Source organism: Triturus cristatus, chromosome 2_1 (genome assembly GCF_964204655.1).
Source record: "Triturus cristatus chromosome 2_1, aTriCri1.1, whole genome shotgun sequence".
NCBI lineage: Eukaryota > Metazoa > Chordata > Amphibia > Caudata > Salamandridae > Triturus > Triturus cristatus.
Genome location: NC_140581.1, coordinates 291,545,284 through 291,565,053, shown reverse-complemented (window position 1 = coordinate 291,565,053; position 19,770 = coordinate 291,545,284). Strand labels below are relative to the sequence as shown.

The window sequence follows — 19,770 nt, the reverse complement described above, 5'->3', positions numbered from 1 at the left end:
GTATCCCGCTAACAGAGATTACAACATGTGGCAGGAGAAAAACTGGTGAAAATCTTGTATGCCAGCACAGCACTTTTAGTTATTACACAGCAAAGACCAGGGAAAGACACACAGGCCCTCATTACGATGTCGGACACCGTTGCGGAATCGGGACCAGCTGGCCTCCAGTTAGCGATCCCGACCGCATTATCAGAATGCGACCGCACATGGTGCGGTTGCACACTCCCATTTCTCTATGGGAGCCTATGCTGCAGCCATAAACTGGCTGTAGCCAAAGCTCCCATGAGAAATGGGTGTTTTAGTTAATCCCTGCACCGAGTGGCAGGAATCCCTGCACAGAGTGGTAGGCACCTGACGGTGCCTGCTACTCGGTGCAGGGAACAACAGGGGACACCATAGGTGTCCCCCAGGTCTCCAACCAAAGGCCACTGTGGCAAGGGGGTCTTGCTAGGGGCCCCCAAAGTCACTTTCCAACAGGTTTTTCATGTCAGAAAGCCCATCATGAAAAGCCTGTCTAAAACCAACATCATAATCCTCACGGCGTAAACGCAGTACATACGGGATTATGAGCGGCCTCCTTGAGCCCGTCAGAAGCCAGTCGGTCTGACCAGCCGGTTTAAAATCTGACAGCCTTCATCGTTATAAGGCTGTCGGATTTGAAACCAACGATGTAAGTCACATTGTAATCATGTCACAATGTGTGCTTTGTATCCCCTAAGCTGAGGGCTGAAACTTGGAATAGTGTTATTGTGCACCTGCTAAATGCTATCCTGTATCACTCCAGCTCTGTACTATATAGCTTTGGTAGTACAAATTTGGTCCAGAAGATACAACAATTAGTGTTGCAGCAGTTTCTTTTTCAGTTTCAGTCAAATCCCTATAAAAAGAGTTAATACGTCTAGCGGTAAATGTAAAATGAAAACACATACGGAATGGGAGCAGGGGTAGTGGAAGTGGGTTTTAAAAGAGGGTACAAAGGAGGGGGGAAATAGTCTAAGAATTAGGAAGTGGTTGTCCATTAATAAAAAAAATATTTAAAAAATACACCAAAGACAGCTATGAAAGACTTGGGCAGAGAAAGGATAGGAAAAAAATAACGATTGGGTGACTTGCTAAATAAAGTAGGTTTGTGGGGGTCACGCCAAGTTCTCTTTTTAAATAACCAGGGTAGGAGATTATAGGTGGACATAAGCGGAGAACAGTTGAGGGCTGTAAGGGTGTTGCCTAATTGACTACAGCCTGCAGGGTCAGTCTGGCGCACCACGGCTGCAGGCAAGAAGCACAAGCACACTGCAATGTAGTTACAGGCGGAAGACCCCAAGCTTTATTTTATAACCTCTGGCCATGCCTGGTCAGAGGGTATTACAGGGTGCAGTTTCCTGGTCATCCAAGCACCACGATAGTGGTGCTGAGGTCATTACATCCCTACCCAACTTGGCGTTGACCTGTGTCTGAGTGCTTTGGAAGCAAAGTCTCTCAGTCTCTGGCTTGGCGGTGGATTTGGCCTCAGGTTGTAACGCTGTGGGTGGGAACAACTGCTTCTGACCCCATCATTAGACTCCTGTTGGGGGTTTATGTCTATGTCTCTTCTCACCTCCGGTGACTCAACCTGAGGACTGGCCAAGGGACTGCTTTCTGAGTCCAGCTGCAGGCTCAGGCCGCCCCAGTCAGCTTCTTCTTCTCCTGATGGCGTGATGTCTTGGCTGCGGCGGTCTACTCTCTGGAACCACAACAGATTCTTGGTTATAATTTCTCATTCTTGCTTGGCAGTGACAATAGTACCATTCACATGTGAGTTTGTCCAAGTGCCTGGTTCAAAGGGAGTCCGGAATTTTCATCCATGCCGCTGATCTCGTATCATCACTAGATCCCCAGGTTTTAGCCTTGTGCGCTCTTGGGCCGGACTTGCCGGGCTTGGGTACCTGCTGGTTCATAAGGTATCATTGTCCACTAAATGGACCCAGGGATGGTGTCCCACCGATGTCCGTTAAGCATTAAAGACCAAGGGGACCATTGCGTGGAGCAGTGTGGCCCCCCACAGGAATTGGTGCCGGCTTATCTCCGGATTGGTGCCCTCTGCCACTGCGATATGTAGCACTTTACTCAGCGTACGCATAAAACGTTTGACTTCGCCATTAGCCTGGGGCCACTGCACGGTGTTGCGTTGATGTCTTATACTGAGAGACATGAGTAGGTACCTGAAGTCAGCCCCTTGACATGATGGTCTGTTGTCGGTCTTCATCATCAAAAGTCTTCTCCAGCACTGGCCAGCATTCATGAATGCTGTAGACTCTATCACTTCGACTATCGGGTATTTGGAGTAGCTGTCGCTCATTACTTCAGTGATCCTTCCACCTGGAAACTTCCCAAAGTCGAGGCTTATCTGGGATCAGGGTATTGTGCATGGTTCTTCGGTGATGATAGGCGCTGGGGGTTCTTGAGTACTTGTCATCTGGCAGGGTGGACATTGTCGCACAAAGTCATCCACAGTGGCTTTCAGCTCTAGGAACCAAATCTTTTCTCTCATCTTGGATTTCATCCGAACTGCCCCTTGATGGCCCCTGTGGGCAAGGGTCGTTACGCGGGCCTGGAGACTTTCAGGGATTACAATGCGAGACCCTCGTAATGAAGACGGTCTGCAGTGGCACTCAAGTCATCACGTGCCCTCCACATCTTTCCGAGGTGCTCTCTGTTGGGGCCACGCCAGTCATTGGCATCTTGTAGGAAGGTGTGCTAAGATTTACATTGCCTTGTGGGGTATCCCGGGGCTCATCATTGAGCCCCATCCTTTTTAACATCTATGTTGCCCCCCTGTCGCAGTTGATTAGACCTCTGGGTTTCTCAGCAATGTCCTATGCTGACGATATCCAAATTGTGGTATCAGTGACAAGCTCGCCTTCGGACACAGCATCACAGTTCCAAACCTGCCTCTGTCAAGTCGGTGATTGGATGGCCATCAACAGTCTGAAATTAAAGTTTAACAAAACTGAGGTTCTACTATTTGGCAGCAACACCACTTTCTGGCCCTCGGAACTGGGCTATTTTCCCATCCCTACAAATAAATTAAAAATCTTTGGAGTCACCTTTGAATCCAAGCTCACATTCGAAGCCAATTTGAAACAAGTCACCTCCGTATCCTTCTACACATTAAAATTACTCAGAAAAATCCTTCTGTTCATTTCCTGGTAATCTACGCAAGCTGGTGATCTCTGCTCTGGTTTTGTCCTGAGTCGATTACTGCAACGGTCTCTTTATCAGTCTCAGGACTAAATACCTAACTAAACTACAGATTGTACAAAATGCCGCTGCACGCAGTTTGCTGGACATTCCCAAGCACAGCTCTGCCACTGCTGTGCTAAAAGAGTTACACTGGTTACCAGTGAAAAGATGTATTGAGTTCAAAGCACTGCGTAGCATTTAAAGGAACCCATGACATAGGTCCAGACTTTTTCAACCAGAACTTCTGACGGTACATTCCTACGCGCCATCTACGCTCACTCAGTCTTACAATCTGGTGATTCCTAGGTTCAGGATATGCTCCTGGGGCGGCAGAGCTTTCTGGTCGGTGCGACCAGACTCTGGAACTCTCTTACTCAGAGGCCAAAGGATGAAACTCACTTGTTGGCTCTTAGGAAGGCATTAAAAACACGGCTGTTTAATCTCTGACTTTGAATTAAGATTTTATGGCTTCTTTTACCTGATGAGCTATCTAAATCTCTTTTTTATTTCTTTTAATTTCATCCTTGTTGGACGGCGTCCAAACTATCATCATGACTGGGTCAACTCCAGTCGCCTTGCTGCCTTTCCTGAATGAGTGTGGACATGCTCCTTGAGACACCATATTTACATAGTCTTCCGTGGTGGTGGTGGTGTTGGTGTCACCTGTCGCCTGAATTGCCGGGTGGCCCTAAAAGAAGTCAGAGGGTTTCTTGCTCCTGGTCTGTAGAGTAGCTCCATTTGGTAGTGTTGTGACTGGGTCGCCTAGTGTTCAGTTCACAGTGGAGGGTGTGGTGCATTACATCGGAATAAGGGAACAAGCAGCTAGTGGTCAGTGACTACACAAAATGGTTGTCCCACTGAGGAAGAGGAAGAAATGGCTGCATGCCACTTGATTGCAAGTGCCTCCCTTTCTGTTTGAGGGTATCATGCTTCTATTGGCATGAGGGCTTTGCTGGCGAATGCATAGGGTGGCCATTTTCCTGATTCCACCTCTTGGGTGATCACTGCCCCCAGGCCTACAGGACTGGCATTGACCAGTAGTTATGTGTTTTTCTTGGCATCAAAATAGGCCACAGTTGTCTTGCTGAGCAGTGCCTCCTTGATGTTGTGAAAAGCCTCTTCTTCGCCACGGTCTCACATCCATGCAGTGTCTTTTTTTAGTTAGGGACCGGGGAGGTTCAGCCATGGTTGCAAGATTGGGAATGAACCGGCCACAGTACATGGCCATTCCCAGAAATCTGTGCATTTCAGACACATCTTCACACCAAGATGGCCGCCATGGAGGAGCTTGACAGAGGAGCTCCGGGACTTGGGATTCACCTTTTGGTGGATATCCCTGTGTGTCCCTGTTGGTTGCCCTACATGCATCCCTCATCGGAACACCCTACGGTCGGGCGGCTGGTCGCTATCGCAGCGACCCGTTTCTCACCTTTTGCTCAGCCCTCCAGCGTGATCCGTCCCGGAGGCTTGGACCCGAGGCCCCCGGCGCTGCGTGGGTCACATGGGGTAACGTGGTCTTCTCGGTGCCGTCTCCGTGATGGGGCGGCTACTCGGTTGGGGATTGCTGTGACCGGATGGTTGAAGCCTTTTGCTGGTTTCTCGTGGCTGTGTTGCGGTGGACCCCCGGATCGCTGGTGGCGCCGATCCACTTCGGCGCTGGGAGGTGTTGGTGCTTGCCTCTCGCTCTTGCCGCTGCTCTGTGCTGCCTCTCACTGCGGGAGCCCCGTCATGCCCTTGTGCTGCGACGTCGTGCACAGGTGGGATGTTCCTTGTATTCCTTGTGTCCCGATCTTCTCGCGTCCCTCCCCTCCGCCTTGCAGCCTCCCACATTGCGGGTGATGGATGGGGATCTGAGTTTGACTGCGGATGTCGCTCCACATGTACGGGGTGGGAGCCTGGAGTGTCTGAGAGCTGAAGGCGGGGCGCGTTCTGTTCATTGGTTTAATTGCACTGTTGGCTCATAGACACTGCTTGAATTCTGCACTGGAGCAACAGTTTCCTTTTGCCCCCATGACTTCCTGATGCATTCTTTGCCACTTTATGTTTTGAATTGGGTACTGATTGCTCCTGTTCGTCGCGACCATCTTGTTTCTGGGATGGTAGCTGGCTACCCCTCCTCCCCGGTCCCTTTGTTCAGATGATCATGGAAATAGAAAGGAGCCGGCTCAACTGTCACCAGCTTAGTTTGGTGGCAATCTTGGATTGGGCAGTTGAACTAATAGCCATACATAGTTTGGCGGCCATCTTGGAATGGGCAGTTGAGTTGAATTAATAGCCATACATATTGACTGTGCATATTAAGTGAAAAATTTGTTCTTCACCCCCTGCTGTTGGATTGCTTCCGGGAGTGGTCCTGCTGTCGTTGCCAACACACACTGCTTTTTGGTTGGTGTCTTCCCACTCTATGGTGCCAGCTTTCCTCACGCTAACACCATCCTCCCCATATCCATGGGTCAATAGTCACTTTTCTCACAATGGTCCTGATTCCGGATCCCTCTGGTTCCAACGCTTCCATCATCAACTACCCACCCAACCTATCGAAAAATGCGGCCAAGAAATATTAGCATCACTTTCTCAGGGCCTGGCCCGAAACTTTAATCTCTGATGTCTATTTTTCCACTATCAATGGTACCAAAGTCAATTACCTTATTTTCTACACCAGGAAAAGAGCTTGCTGGCGAAAAGTCTTCTACTCTATGCTCCGAATAACAAGTTCTAAGAAAACACCTCATGGTATCAAGCTCACAACAGCCCCTTCATCTTCACTCAACGCTAATACCACCATCACCCTCTATAACAATGGTATCATCCTAATCCAAGCGTCTCATGTCAATCTACTGAAGATAACCAACATCTTCCTGTCACTCAAAAACGCGGCTTCCTCGAAACCCAATGTCACCCAGACTCACCTTAACATCTCTCTGGATCCGGCGAGTCCACTCCCTGCTACGTTAGGAAGCCCATTTCCACATCTCCATCTAAATCACGCCTCACCACCTGTTCACCACAGAGGGGTCCCATCCCAGGTTGCTGCACCCCAACTATCGAGTCCCGACGCACATCTAGCCAGTCCGAGCCTATCTGTCCCCCGATTAGAGAGCACCCAGGGTATGCATCTTGCCTTGCCTCCAATTATTCAGTCATCTTCCTCCAGCCCCCCCCGGTGTCTCTTAAGAGGCTAGAATCCAAGCAAATGCCCTCCACCGAACATGATCAGTCAACGTCAAGCAATCTGTTGAGTCCTTGTCCTAACCCTCAGCCTAACGATCACTCCCCCCTCACTAAGACACCTACCTCATTTTCAAAAGCTCCTGGATCTCAGTCAGAGTCCTATGACCACCTTCCTCCACAGGATCTCCCGCCCACCACCTCGGACCTTGTAGGTAGTCACCGAGACCTCCCCTTACTAATAGACTCACTTTCACACTCGCCTCCTCTCGCTCAACACACAGACTTGGTGGCGCACCTAGATGAGATTCATCTTCAGTTGCACCTTCTAACATCTGAGCTACATGGCTTGAAAGCCCTCTCAAATTACCTTTTCCCCATGCTAAGATCCTTCCTCACCGCTGCCAACCTGTCTAATGCTCCATCTTGTGATAGATACTCATTGGTCAAGCCTTTACCTTCCTCCATCATGAAATCCATTCCCCTACCTAATGACACCTCCCGCCCTAGAAGATATGTGACCTACCTTGCGTCCTCAGAGCTACAGGACCTGCTCAACTCTTACCCAACTTGGTCCAACCCTAACAGGAGCCCGCCGAGACAAATACAGTACATCCTTTCTAACTCAAATAGAGGACCGCCTATCAATCCCAGAGGCAGCAATAAGATCAACCTCACTCATGTGAATATCACCCAGACTCCTCCCACCTCAAAGCCACTACAAATTAAATGTGTACTTCTAAATTGCAGATAAGCCAGTAAACACACCACTGATATCTTCGATCTCATACAACACTTGGACTTAGACATTTTCATCCTCACTGAAACTTGGTTAAATCCCGCTTCCACTCAGATTCTCGACATCCTAGTACCTCCCACTCATGATATTAGTAGGTTAGACAGAGCTGGGAAATTGGGTGGGGGCTTAGCCTGTATTCATAGAAACACACTTTCGATCTCTCCCGTTGAGTCCTCTGCGCCCTCCTCCTGTGAATATCTCTGTCTCAACATCTCAAGTAAGAACCTACCGGTCTGCAAACTTCACACTTTCTACCACACCCCAGGAGACAATCTCCCCTTCATTGAGGAATTATTTGAAATCATTTCTAGCAATGTTGACTCAGCCGTGTCCCAAATCTTCCTTGGTGACTTTAATCTGCACTGGGCTAACTCCATAGACCCTGCAGTTTCAAGCCTTAAAGTCTTTCTAATTGATCAGGATCTGACCCAGCATTGTGACCAACCAACCCATAATGAAGGAAAAATTCTTGACCTCATTATTTCGAACGGGCAGACCGTCACCTTAGATTCTATTACCCCATGTGACTGGTCAGACCACCACTGCATCCTTTTTTTTATCAAGAAGGAGGTACAATTGTGGAAGGCCCAACCAACGAAATCAAAGATATGGAAAAGGGACCTCAGACTAGTAAACCCTGTTGAGCTAGCCGCCCTCTGTACATCGACCCTCTCCTCTCAAGCGGACCTGATGGAGGAGCAGTTACTCACTGACTCCTAAAATGTGACCATCTCCAACATCATGAATGACATTGCTCCACTCAAACATAAAAATGCCTCAACTAAAATATCCAAACCGTGGTATAATGAAAACCTAAACACGGAACGTCGCAACCTTAGGGCAGTTGAACGCTCCTGGAGATCGAATCCCTCCTCGCACCAACTCAAACTCCTAAGAGACGCCAGGAGCCTTTACTACAAACAAATCAGGAAAGCCAAGTCTAACTATTTCAGACACCAATTAGATCAAGCGGCAAACCGCCCCAAGAAACTTTTCGAATTGGTCAAACAGCAATCAATTGTAGGTCCAACCTGGAAGCAGTACACCCTCATGTGACAATCTTGCTTCTTTCTTCATTGAGAAATCTAAACTCATATCATCTGACCTCGCTGCTAAGAATGCTGGACTCCTCTCCTCCAGGGCAGCCTCTCCACCTGTCCTCTTTGAAAAGCTCAACTCTACCCCCCTGATCCCTAAGAACAATGCGGCCTGGGACACCTTTACCCCGCTCAGTGAACAAGACATCAAAAAGATTCTCCTGAATATCAACCCTTCTAACCACTTCAGTGACCCGTTATCCCCATCCATTTTCAAGGAAATCATGAATGCACTCATCCCTACCTGGACAAGGATTGTAAATGCGTCTCTGTCACAAGGCACAATCCCTGATTGCTTAAAAGCAGCCCAAGTATCCCCTATACTAAAAAAACCTAACGCTGATAGGTCAGACCTCAATAACTTTTGACCTATCTCCAACATACCCACCCTTGCGAAACTCCTTGAAAAATGCGTTCAGTCCCAACTCTGTGCTCACATTGAGATCTACCAGCTCTTGGACCAACATCAATCCGGCTTTCGGACGGGGCATAGCACTGAATCGGCCCTCATTCATGTTATGGATGATATTCTAAAGATTCTCGATCAAAACGAATCCTGCCTCCTGATCCTCCTTGACCTTTCCTCTGCTTTTGACACAGTCACTCTTGACAACCTCTTAGCCATCCTGCAAAACAGGATGGGTTTTGGTGATCAGGTGCTACAGTGGTTCTCGTCCTTCCTCCATCACAGATCGCAAAGAGTCAAGGCAAATCACTCTCTCTCCAAGCCTTCGCCTGTTCTCATGGGGGTCCCCCAAGGATCTGCGTTATCTCCTATCCTCTTCCACCTTTTCTTGGAACCATTAGCTAACGCACTTAACTCCATGGATATTCATTTCCACATGTATGCCGACGACACGCAACTCTACTTGAAAATCTCATCCCCGGAAAACCTCATCTCACTCAACACCATCCTAACGTATACTCAAAACTGGTTAACTGAGAACCATCTCCTGCTCAACACCTCAAAAACTGAATTCTTGCTCGTCTCCCCTCAGAATCACACCCCCAATCTTGACCTCTGGCTGAGCCACCTCACTGCTTTCAACTGCACTCCGCTGATTGTAAACTCAGCCAAATCTCTAGGAGTCACCATGGACAAGAACCTGAATATGAAAAATCATATCAGCAATAGATGTAAAGGAGCAAACCACTTGATAAGGACACTCAGAAACATCAAACCTTTCCTTCCACTTAAGGATTTCAAGCAGGTGGTTCAAGCGCTTGTTCTACCGATCCTAGATTATGGCAGTGCTACCCTCTGTGGCCTGTCCAAATACACCCTGGCTCTGCTAAGGGCTTCACTGAATGCTGCTGCTAGGCTGGTTACAGGCACCAAACGCAATGAGCGCATATCACCAGTCCTAAAAACTCTAAATTGGCTCCCCTATGAAGCACGAATCCAGCTAAAAATTGCCACGATGACACACAAAGCTATCCACTTCAAGACGCCCAGGTATCTGGCGCAAAACTTGAACTATATTGTGGTGTAAGAGCCTCTAGAAGCGCTACTACCTTACTCTTGAAACCACCTATCCTTAACAAAAAGAGAACCTCTAACAGAGCCTTCTCCGGCGCGGCTCCAAAGATATGGAACTCTCTTCCACCAGAAATACGCAGAATCACCAGAACAACGGTGTTCAAACTGGAAGTCAAAAGATTCCTGGTGAATAAACTCCTTCAGTAATTGGGCTAACCCCTTGGCCCGTTGACATTGTTCCTACTTCCATTGTTCAACATTTACTACTATACTTTTTTTTTTTTTTGACATACTGTGTCCCTCTGTCGTTACACTGTACTTTGTTTAACATAACTTCTATGTGAATTTTCATGCACCTTACGATTCATTTGTGTTTTTAACTTGCGGTTGTTACTTTATTAGCCTTCCAGTTCTAGTTTGATTGTAAAGCGCTCTGACATCCCTTGGGATCTTGCTCGCGCTATATAAAACTTTATAAATAAATAAATAAAATAAATAAATGGTGATCGGAGCTGGTGCTTGCTTGACGGCATGGTACTTGCAAGGGTCTACCTGAACTCCTTCCTGGTTGAACACGTAACCAAAGAACTCAATGGAGTTCTGAAAGAATGAGCACTTGTCATTATGTAGTGTAAGCTGTGATCAGCCAGCTGCTTCAATGCTGCTCTAAGGTGCTGGTGATGTTCTTCAAGAGATGATGAATGAATCAAAATGTTGTCACTAACATTCAGTACCCCCTGCAGGCCAGACAGTGTTTCTCGAATCGCATCCTGAAAAAATTCTGCCACCGATGAGATTCCAAAGTTCAGCGTTTGTACTGGCGTAGTCCTAAGTGCATCGAGAATGTAGTTATACAACAGCTTTCCTCTGCCAGCATTAGTTGGTGGTAGCCAGCATTGAGGTCCAATTTAGAGAACCTTCGTGAGCCATTGAGGTCGGCTATTATGTCGTCCAATGTGGGCTTTATGTGTCTATCTCTTTTAATCGCCTGATTCAGGAGGCACAGCCATATTTTGCCGGGTTGTTTTGGCTTTTCAGCGGTGACACCCAAGGCTTCGTACCAGAAACCTTCTCTATTACTCCTTGTCGTTTAAGTTTGTGTAGTTCTTGTTCGACCAAGGACCTCAGGTGTAATTGTATTAGTAGGTGCCGGAGGGCTAATGGCTTGCTAGGTTGATCAATATGCATTTTGACGAAGCCTTCAAACACCTGAGCCCTGTGAACAGGTGAGGACTCTAGTCCGAAATCTCATTAGTCTGGAAAAACTTTACAGCGTATGCAAAAGTGACCAGGCCTAGGTCCTCTGCTTTGTGGCTTCTGACGAGGGTATCTGCCTCTCTATCGACCACGTGGAAGGTGGTCGTGGTTTCTTGGTCTTGCACTCTTAGCTGGACGGACTTTTTGCCTTTTAGTAGTAAGGGTGTCTGGCTTCCATATGTGAATATCTTGGTGTTAGTTGGGGACAGCGGAGGGCGTGATGGTGTTGCCAATTTTGCTGGATCCTATTACGTTAACAGATGCACCTGTATCAATCATGGCTTTGATACTGGATCCTGCTACTTCAACCATGCATGTAGGTTGTGGTCGCCTGAGTTGCTTGAGGTTACCTGCAAATGAGATGAGGAATGTTTCTTCTTCATCATCTGGGGACGAGTCTTCTAGGCGGTGGTAATGACATTGTGATGTTTTGGATGCTCCTTTGGGTTCTGGGTCTTCCAGATTCAGTTGCCGTACTGACTTCAATAGTGACCGTCTGCCTCGTCTGCTTCTGTTCCTTGGCCCACCTCTGCATGCGGTGGTGAAGTGGTCCAGGGTGCCACACTTGGAGCATGTTCATCCTTGCGCTGGGCATTCTTCCAGGGAGTGTTCTCTCCGACAGTACCCGCATCGGGACCCTGGCGGAGGATTAGCTATTTGTCAAGGCCAGTTCCCTCTTCCACATATACATGGGATATTTCGGTTGTTGCATGATGGCGATGTCCATTTATGTTGCTCTGGCGTTGGATAGGTCATGAGACCGTGCCAGAATAAGGATGTCCTCCAGGGCTATGTCAGGCTGGCGTAAGATGAGGCCTCTCAGTGTTTTGTTTCGGCAGCCTTGTATGATTTGCACTCTCACCTCCTTGGGTTGATCGTCAGCAGTGCATGTGCTGGCTAGTTCTTACACACATGTGTAGAAGGTGTCCATGGACTCCCATTCCCGTTGGCGAGCTTGGCGGAGTTTGAAGCGCTCGTAGTCCAGGTTTAATTGTGGGTCAAAGAGCACATTGAGTGCTCTGACGGCTGCATTGTAGTCATTTGCTACTCCTGTGTTGGGTAGGTGCTCGAAAAGTTTGTAGATTTCCTCCCCAGCGTAATGTGCTATCGTTCTCCCGGGTCACGATGAGGTAGTTGTCCAGCCTCCCAATCCATGTCTTCCAGCGAGGAGAGGCGGTGGCGGATTCCGCAAGTTTACTGAACGGCGGCAGCATGCTGACTTGTGTCTGCTGGGTTGTAGGTGGGGCGGGAGGCTACGCCTGCTGCGGACAAGCATTACCTGCTTCATCAGCCATGGCTGGAAGATAGTGTGGGCGCAGATGAGGGCCAAGTGCCCGCGTCTGGCTGGTGATGTATTGACGTCGGTTGGAGCCACAGAATTCCGGTAGGCAGGAGACAATGCCGCACAGCGAAGACTGTGCCGAGGGCATTGCTGGCTTCAGTGGGCCTACCGCGCAGCTGCACCTGCGCCTGCACCAAAAGTAGGAACGCAATGGCATTCGTGACAGACTTGCGATGCGTGTGGGAGGCTGCCAGCAAAGCTGGTGCTAGTGCTGGGCTGCGGTTGGCAGGGTGGACGGGGTCCCCACCTTCGACATCAGTGTAAGGGCGTGGCCTAATTGGCCCCAGGCCGCAAGGTCAGTCTGGCGCACCGCGGCTGCAGACAAGAAGCACAGCCCTTTATTTTATGGCCAGAGTGTGTTACAGGTTACAGTTTCCAGGTCATCCCATCACCTGCAGAGCGGTGCTGAGCTCATTACAAGGGCCAACAAACATTAATGTGCCTGTCCGTAATGCAACTAGTGCTCACGTAAAACGCTCTGATACCTTATACCTTCGGGTCTAGTTTGCGCTATATAAAACTCCCAAAGAACAAAAAAAAAAAAAGAGAAGCAGCTGTAAAAGGCAAGAAAAAACACAACTCTGGGGGGCTTGGGCGGTTCCCTGTGAGTGGAAATAAAAAAACATGGAGTAACAGTACAGTGAGGGAAGGAAAGGGAATACAAATAAGGGACAATCAGGAATCATGTCAGCCTTTGGAAAAATCATTGTGTGTAAAAGTCAGTTTTGAAAAACTGTTAAAAATAAACCAAAAGCATTTTATGAATTGTTTTCTAGCAAATGGTATGGACATTCATCTTGAATTTCATTCTCACATTTGTATTCCACATTTTGTTTCTCCGAGATTTTATAAAAATGTCAACAAGTGCTTAATACTTAAATAAGCCTTTTCTCTTTCATTAGTTCCGCTCCAGAAGCATCTTGAAATTTGGTCAGTACGGTGGCAGAAGATGTCTTGATTCTTTGGGGGAATCAAGAAGTTGCAAACCTACCAAACCCTGTGAGAAAGAACCAATTGAATGCGGCAATGATTTTGAATGTGATTCAGGTACAGTTTTAGTCATTGTTTCCTCTTTTTCTGTTCATTTTTGGCCTGAAGATCATGGGCCGACAAATGAATTGTGTGTCCACTTAAATTATAGGTAAGGAGAACTGATAGCAGTTGTGGCAGGAAAGATGCAAGAGTTTCCGCTGCAATTGAGGGATGAATCTGTACCTCCAAGATGTCTGATGGTTCATTAAGACCCAAGTGCCCCTACAGTGTGCCTAGATTGAGAAGCACCTGTGACAGCTGAGAGGTCTGGGAAAGCTCTGTCTAATCCCATGGTCTTCCCTCAGGAAAGAAATAGCACATGAAATGACTTGGCACTAAGAAAGTCACTAGTAGATTTGGAGGTCACGTCAGTATGGAGGTCACATCAGTAGAAACTACTGCACTTTGTGAGCCTTGGCACTAGCCCCAGATCACTCTCCACCATCAAATTACTTCAACCTCCATTTAGACCATCACTATGACCTTGGTTCTTCATTTTGTTTGGTTGGAGGTTTAATGTTTAAACCAGAGGAAGATCCCACAGTAAGGATTCACCTGATTACTTCTGGATACAGAAGAGCGCTGTCTCCTCTTCCACCAGCACCCATACCGGCCCATCTTCTTCCACCAGAGGCTTGCACATGTGTCAGACAGGCTGGGGCAGAGTCAGTGCAATTCCACTTGTTCGGCTGTGTAGAAAACTCACTACCAGAAGCAGGCAAGTCCACCTCCCCCAGCTGGCAGCAGTAGCCACAGCCTGCATGGATGTAAAGACAATGTACAGGGGATAGACAGGACATTGCATGAATTTTTGGATGTCTCACCCTCAACTCAATCCTTTGGGAAAGGTTACAGAGAGTGTAGGGGACACCTGAATAGAACACACAATTCCTTTTCCCCGTGAGGTCAACATGTTTCAACTTGCAATGAAAATAGTGATACCTGTCCCCTGGCAGCAGCCTAAGTCAGCACCAGCTGCCCCAGCGTATTTTTAGAATTATATGACTAACTGTATACCATAGTATTGCGGTGGAACACTTCTGTATAATATTACATTGTATGCCCAGGTTAAATTACTTTTTTATCTAAGTGATAGCACTGGCAGATCAAGGAATTATCGACTGATATTAGTTGTCTCATTTAGCCTTGGACAGTTGTACTGTGTTATTCTGAGGGTCTGGTGCTCTGGGGATCAGTTTTGGTGTAAACACTATAATAAACCTCCAAACCACCAACAATAAACGGCTGTGGTTGGTACAGTTGGAAGCCAGTAACCCCTGGGTAACCTGGGATTCCTGAAAATGTTCCCACCGTTTTATATCAGGGAGTGCCGCTCAGTCTTCAAAACCGTTTTCTTTCTCTTTCTTTCTTTCTTTCTTTCTTTCTTCCTCTCTTTCTTTCTTTCTTTTTTTTTGTGTTTGTAGGTTTATTAAGCCTCTGACATGGAATTCTGCTATCCTTATTTACTGAGTTAATTCAGTTTGCTTTCATGTGCACAGTTTGCATGAAAGTTAAATGGATATGTAAATACATTTTTCAAGATAAAAGCACCACCGTCATCTACTTGCATTCAAGAATCATTATAATCAATTAGATCAGGACCATTTGATACAACACGTGCATCACCAAAACCGCACTGAGGGAGTTCACTACTACTGGCCAGCCCCCCCCGCCCTCACATTATTAAAGGAACTATAATCAATCTCAGGCAAATGATCACACTATCACTCTAATACCCTGGTAAATGACTGGCACGATCATAATAAAGAAATAATATAAAATCATGGGTCGCTATTTGGGATCCCACCTCAGTGCAATTCTGAAACAATCAGAACTGTGGTACTCTACTCATACTTTGAATTGCAGACAAGGGAGACCTTTTCCTATTGATTCTCATCAATGTCTTGTGCAATTGATTACCACAGAACACTAGTCATCTCGTTGTTTCTCCGAGAGAAGTAAAAACGTATGTTTGTTGAGACCTCCAGCCCCAAGCACTCCTTGAGGATCCCACAAGGGCACGTTCTTACAGCACTGCCCTTTAACCAGTGGATGCCTACTCACACAGTGTTGCAATAAGCCAGTGTGGAGACAATATAGGATCTTGCTTTGTTGGCTCTGTGTTCAAGAGTGAACAGAGGCAGAAAAAGCACTGTATATGCTGGGATTGTACCAATGTGTTGTGGTCCATTCTTTCATACGCAGCGGACGGCTCCTGGAAGCTGCCGGCTGCTATGTTAACCAGATAATTTTGGTAGGCAGGTCCTCTCTGCTTGTTTCATTCCCTCTTCTTAGGGCTTAAGTCATATTTTCCACCATTGTGCAGAATGTCATCAATTCAACAGTGACTGTGTATTCCCAGTAGACAAACCTCTCAAACAGAAACAGGTTTTTAAATAAAGGGGAGGACCACCACCTGTTAAAGGTATTTTGTTAATGTCTCAATACTTACTCGGTCGGTCTCTGTGCCAGATATAGTGCTTATGTACTTTCTTTTCTGCATGAAGGCACTGCATAATGATCCTAAAACAGTGGAGTCTTCAGTGAACTACTCTAGTAAATTCAGACATAAAACATGTTTAACATTGGAGGTGTTGGGGTTCTGGATTGCTTGCTTTCAGATTATCTCTAAGAAGAAATCCCGATGTTAGATTTTAGATGGTGAGTATGTTTTTTTTCTGTGATCATGAACAACTGAATTAATTCATGTTACTCTGCTGTATACTATTTATTACAACTTCTGAATCACAATAATTTTGACGTTTAAAATATATCATTTTTATAGGTAGAAAAATAAGATATGCTTTACTGATGATACGAAATGTAAACTGGCTTCGATGACATTGAAAAACTACAAAATCATTTAGGGAATACTAATACATGTTAACAGACAAGAAAATTATCTAATGATTTGTTTTCTCTGTCTAATTTAAGGTCGGTGTATAAAGAAGAGACTTGTGTGCAATGGGGACAATGATTGTGGAGACTATTCAGATGAAAGCTGTGATGATGAACCCAAATCCCCTTGTCGTGCTCATCCTGATCTGCAGGTGTCGGAGTTCGGAAGAACAGCTGGAAATGGGTAACTTTAGCCTTACATAAAATCATACAATAAACATGCCTTACATTATCCCCAGGCCTATCAAAGACGTAACATGTGGTTTTATCACATGATCTGATTGTTCTGCCATTGAATTGGACATTAAACATGATGTGGTTGTCTTTATGCGGTCTTCATTTTTTTAAAGGTTAGTCTCTTTGGCGTATTAAAAAAAGGATCATAGCCTAAGTATGAAAATGAATGATGAAATTTATAAAGCGCAGGCTTTCACTCCAATGGAGCATCTTGGCGCTGAGGGCTGGTGTCAGAGGAAAGTAGTCTCTAGTGTCACAGTGTTGGATGGATTAGATAAGAGAAAGGGCCAAACTATCTGGAACTGTAAATATACAAGTTTTCAATTTTTTCTTAAAAATAGATTCTGTCTGTATAAGTCTCAGGTAAGTGGGTAATTAGTTCCAGGCTTTAGTTCCTAGAGCAGCTATGGACTTTCCTCCTCTGGACTTCAGACGGAAATGTAGGGGTACTAGCCGATTTTCTTTAGAAGAAGAACATCTAAAAATCAGATATCCAAGTGTACGTCTAACTCTAAACTTGTGCTTTTTATTAACATTTCAACATGACATTTCCATGTGGTTGAAAGTGATGGGTAAAGGAAACTAATGTGACACTCACTACGGTAGAGTTAGTTTTAGAGTTATCGTCAAACTGGCAAATGGTTTATTATATTGAATGGTACTTTATAGGATAATCAAAAGAACGTCTTTCTATTAATTTTCAAATAACTGATTTAGATTTTCAGCCTATGGTTTGAGAATATAAAAAGCTAATAAAGACCTTAAAAAACAATCATTATTCATGCTATAATATTTGCAAACATTGCCACTTTCCAGCATTTCTACTAGTTTTGTCTGGGCTCTTCTCGGTGCAGAACAAGCATCGACTGATGCCCACTTCCAAATGTGCAATATAATACTTACAAATTACAAGCCCAATATAGATTTGTGTTTCCCAGGATTAATTTACAGTGCCATGGTTTATTTTAGTAGATGCCGCAATTCAAGGATAATTGTTAAAAAGTATAGACCTTGCATTGAGGCCAATTTGTATTTGGATGCTTCAACAATTTAATACTGTAGTTTATTCCCGATTGGGGTGCTTTAGTTTGTGCAACAATATGTCTGGATTTTAATTGTTCAGAATGGGAAGATCGTAGAGCAACTTGTTTTGAGATCTGATTACAAAATGTGACCTACTCTGGAAGGTATCTTGTTTACTTTGACATATTATAGGTTTGTGTACAAATGTGCCTTTTTTACCTGGTCTCCTTGATATTTTGTGGCTGTGGAAAGCTGGTATATTTTTACTTTTAACAGTGAGGGGACGGCCAAAATACTCTACCTCTATAACATGACCTACAATTGCCAAACACTGATTGGCTTTGTTTGAGTTTTTAGGTGAGAAACAAGTCAATTTGAGCAAAATGTGAAGAAGTAGCATACATGTAAAATGCACAACGTAGGATGCAGGTATACCTTACAATACCAACATGTGGGATTTTAAAATGAATCCGCTGTATAATCCTGCAGGCCCAGCTGTAGTGCTAACATGTCAGAATACAATTGTTTTGCCATGTGGGAGGAGCCCCTCTCTATCATTTTGAAGTGACTTGTAAAGTCTGCATTGAATACCCAAGGCCCGGGTGAAAAATGATCAGAAATGAAACATAAGGTATGCAAATTCACATGTTTTAGTTGTAGTTATTAATAAATTAGCTTTTTGCGAGGTTGATGTCATTTTTTCATTGCCAATTATTTTGGCAGTGAGTTGTTAAATAGTACCTTTGTGTATCTCAGTTTCAGAACTGGGTATAGAATTCATCTCTATGACATTGTTCTAAAGGGCACATTTCTAATCTATTGTGAAACTTAGATTTGTAGTAACAAGGTCACCGATATGATTTTCAGAAAAGCTGTGAACTTGTGCCTTGTGTGTGGACTATCTGACCAGTTTACACATCCTAAGCCTCACTGTAGTTGGCCTTCACCTGAACCCCTCTCCGTCATATGGTGCTCAGACAACCCAGCGGGCCTGAGACTCCCTGTCACATTCTTAAAATACTGCTTTCTCTGATAGCCTTGGCTGTGAGCTGGAAATGTAGGGGAACTGCCGGGATAGTTTGAGATTGACATAAAACAATGCTGAATACTATTATAAAGCAAAACCCCTCCCCCTCTGAAATGTACTTTCTCAGGCTAGGTGTCTCTCCAACTACCCTGGCTCCTCCACCTAGTATGGTTCAACATTTGAATGGCCAAGATGAGAGGAGGTTTCTCTTTGCAAACACCTAGGCCCCGATAACGGTGTCGTCCGGAAAGGCTCCGAACAACATCCAATTTGGTGGATTCCGATTCGGAAGCCGTGTCTCTGAATGACTCGTTTGCCTTTCCGGCTGACCAATTAGGATGTTCTGAAAGCGTTCGGACAGTCCGACTCGTTCGCGAATGGCATTCAAAGCAACCGGGTCGGTCGAGTGCGATTCGCAGTGGTCAATGGACTACATTTCCCAGCGTACGATTAGGGTGACCGATTCGGAGAGCCTTTCCGAACCAGTTGTTCTGACACATATCGGCTGCCAAAATTGGACTTTAGGGGGCTGCAGCAGCCCCCCCTTAATCCGAGGACCTCCAAATCAGTCCCATAGGGGTACCCATGGGTTCCCTCTTTCCATGCATGCACAGTGTGGCAGGCACCCTCCAGTGCCTGCCACAGGGTACATGCTTTTCCCCAACCACCCACTTTTTGCATTGGGAGACTTTGTTCTCATTCAGAAAGCACTCCGGAACCAATTCGGTTGGAATGCTTTCCGGACGACATCGTAATCTGCCCCCTAGTTGGAATGGGCAACCACATGGGTGGATTTAGGGAAATTAGAGAAACCAGCAGACCTGAAACCAATTGTCACCTTTTCAAGGACAGCTTTTGCTGCATAACAGAAGTGCTGAAAGGTCAGGGTGGATCAGCATGAAGAATAAGCCAATATATACTTAAAACACTGGCATCTTTTATATTATGTACTATTTTTAAGTCTTTTTCATCTAGTCCCCTACATACATGCAAATTGAACGTTTCTATAAATTCAATTATTTTGTGCAAACCAGAAGTAGGTTGAAAATAATGAGATTCTTGTTTGTGTTCCTTCTTTTTGCGTGGCCTATTTTCCTATTAGAATAGAAACTGTTCCCAAAAGTAATCCCCAACAGATTTATTTTGTCATGGGAAGATAAAAAATAAACTGTTTAATAATGTCTACATTTA

General features: G+C 45.6%; 1 protein-coding gene across 2 annotated transcripts in view; it reads left to right on the top strand.

The window, feature by feature from the left end:
* LOC146864113 (complement component C9-like) overlaps positions 1 to 19,770 on the top strand; it is a 296,668-nt gene that overhangs the window by 81,281 nt on the left and 195,617 nt on the right. For both annotated transcript variants that reach the window (XM_085631143.1, XM_085631145.1), the window contains exons 3-4: positions 13,265 to 13,409; positions 16,329 to 16,476. In XM_085631143.1, the coding sequence (XP_085487269.1) occupies positions 13,265 to 13,409; positions 16,329 to 16,476 (293 nt within the window). The remainder of the gene's footprint in view (positions 1 to 13,264; positions 13,410 to 16,328; positions 16,477 to 19,770) is intronic.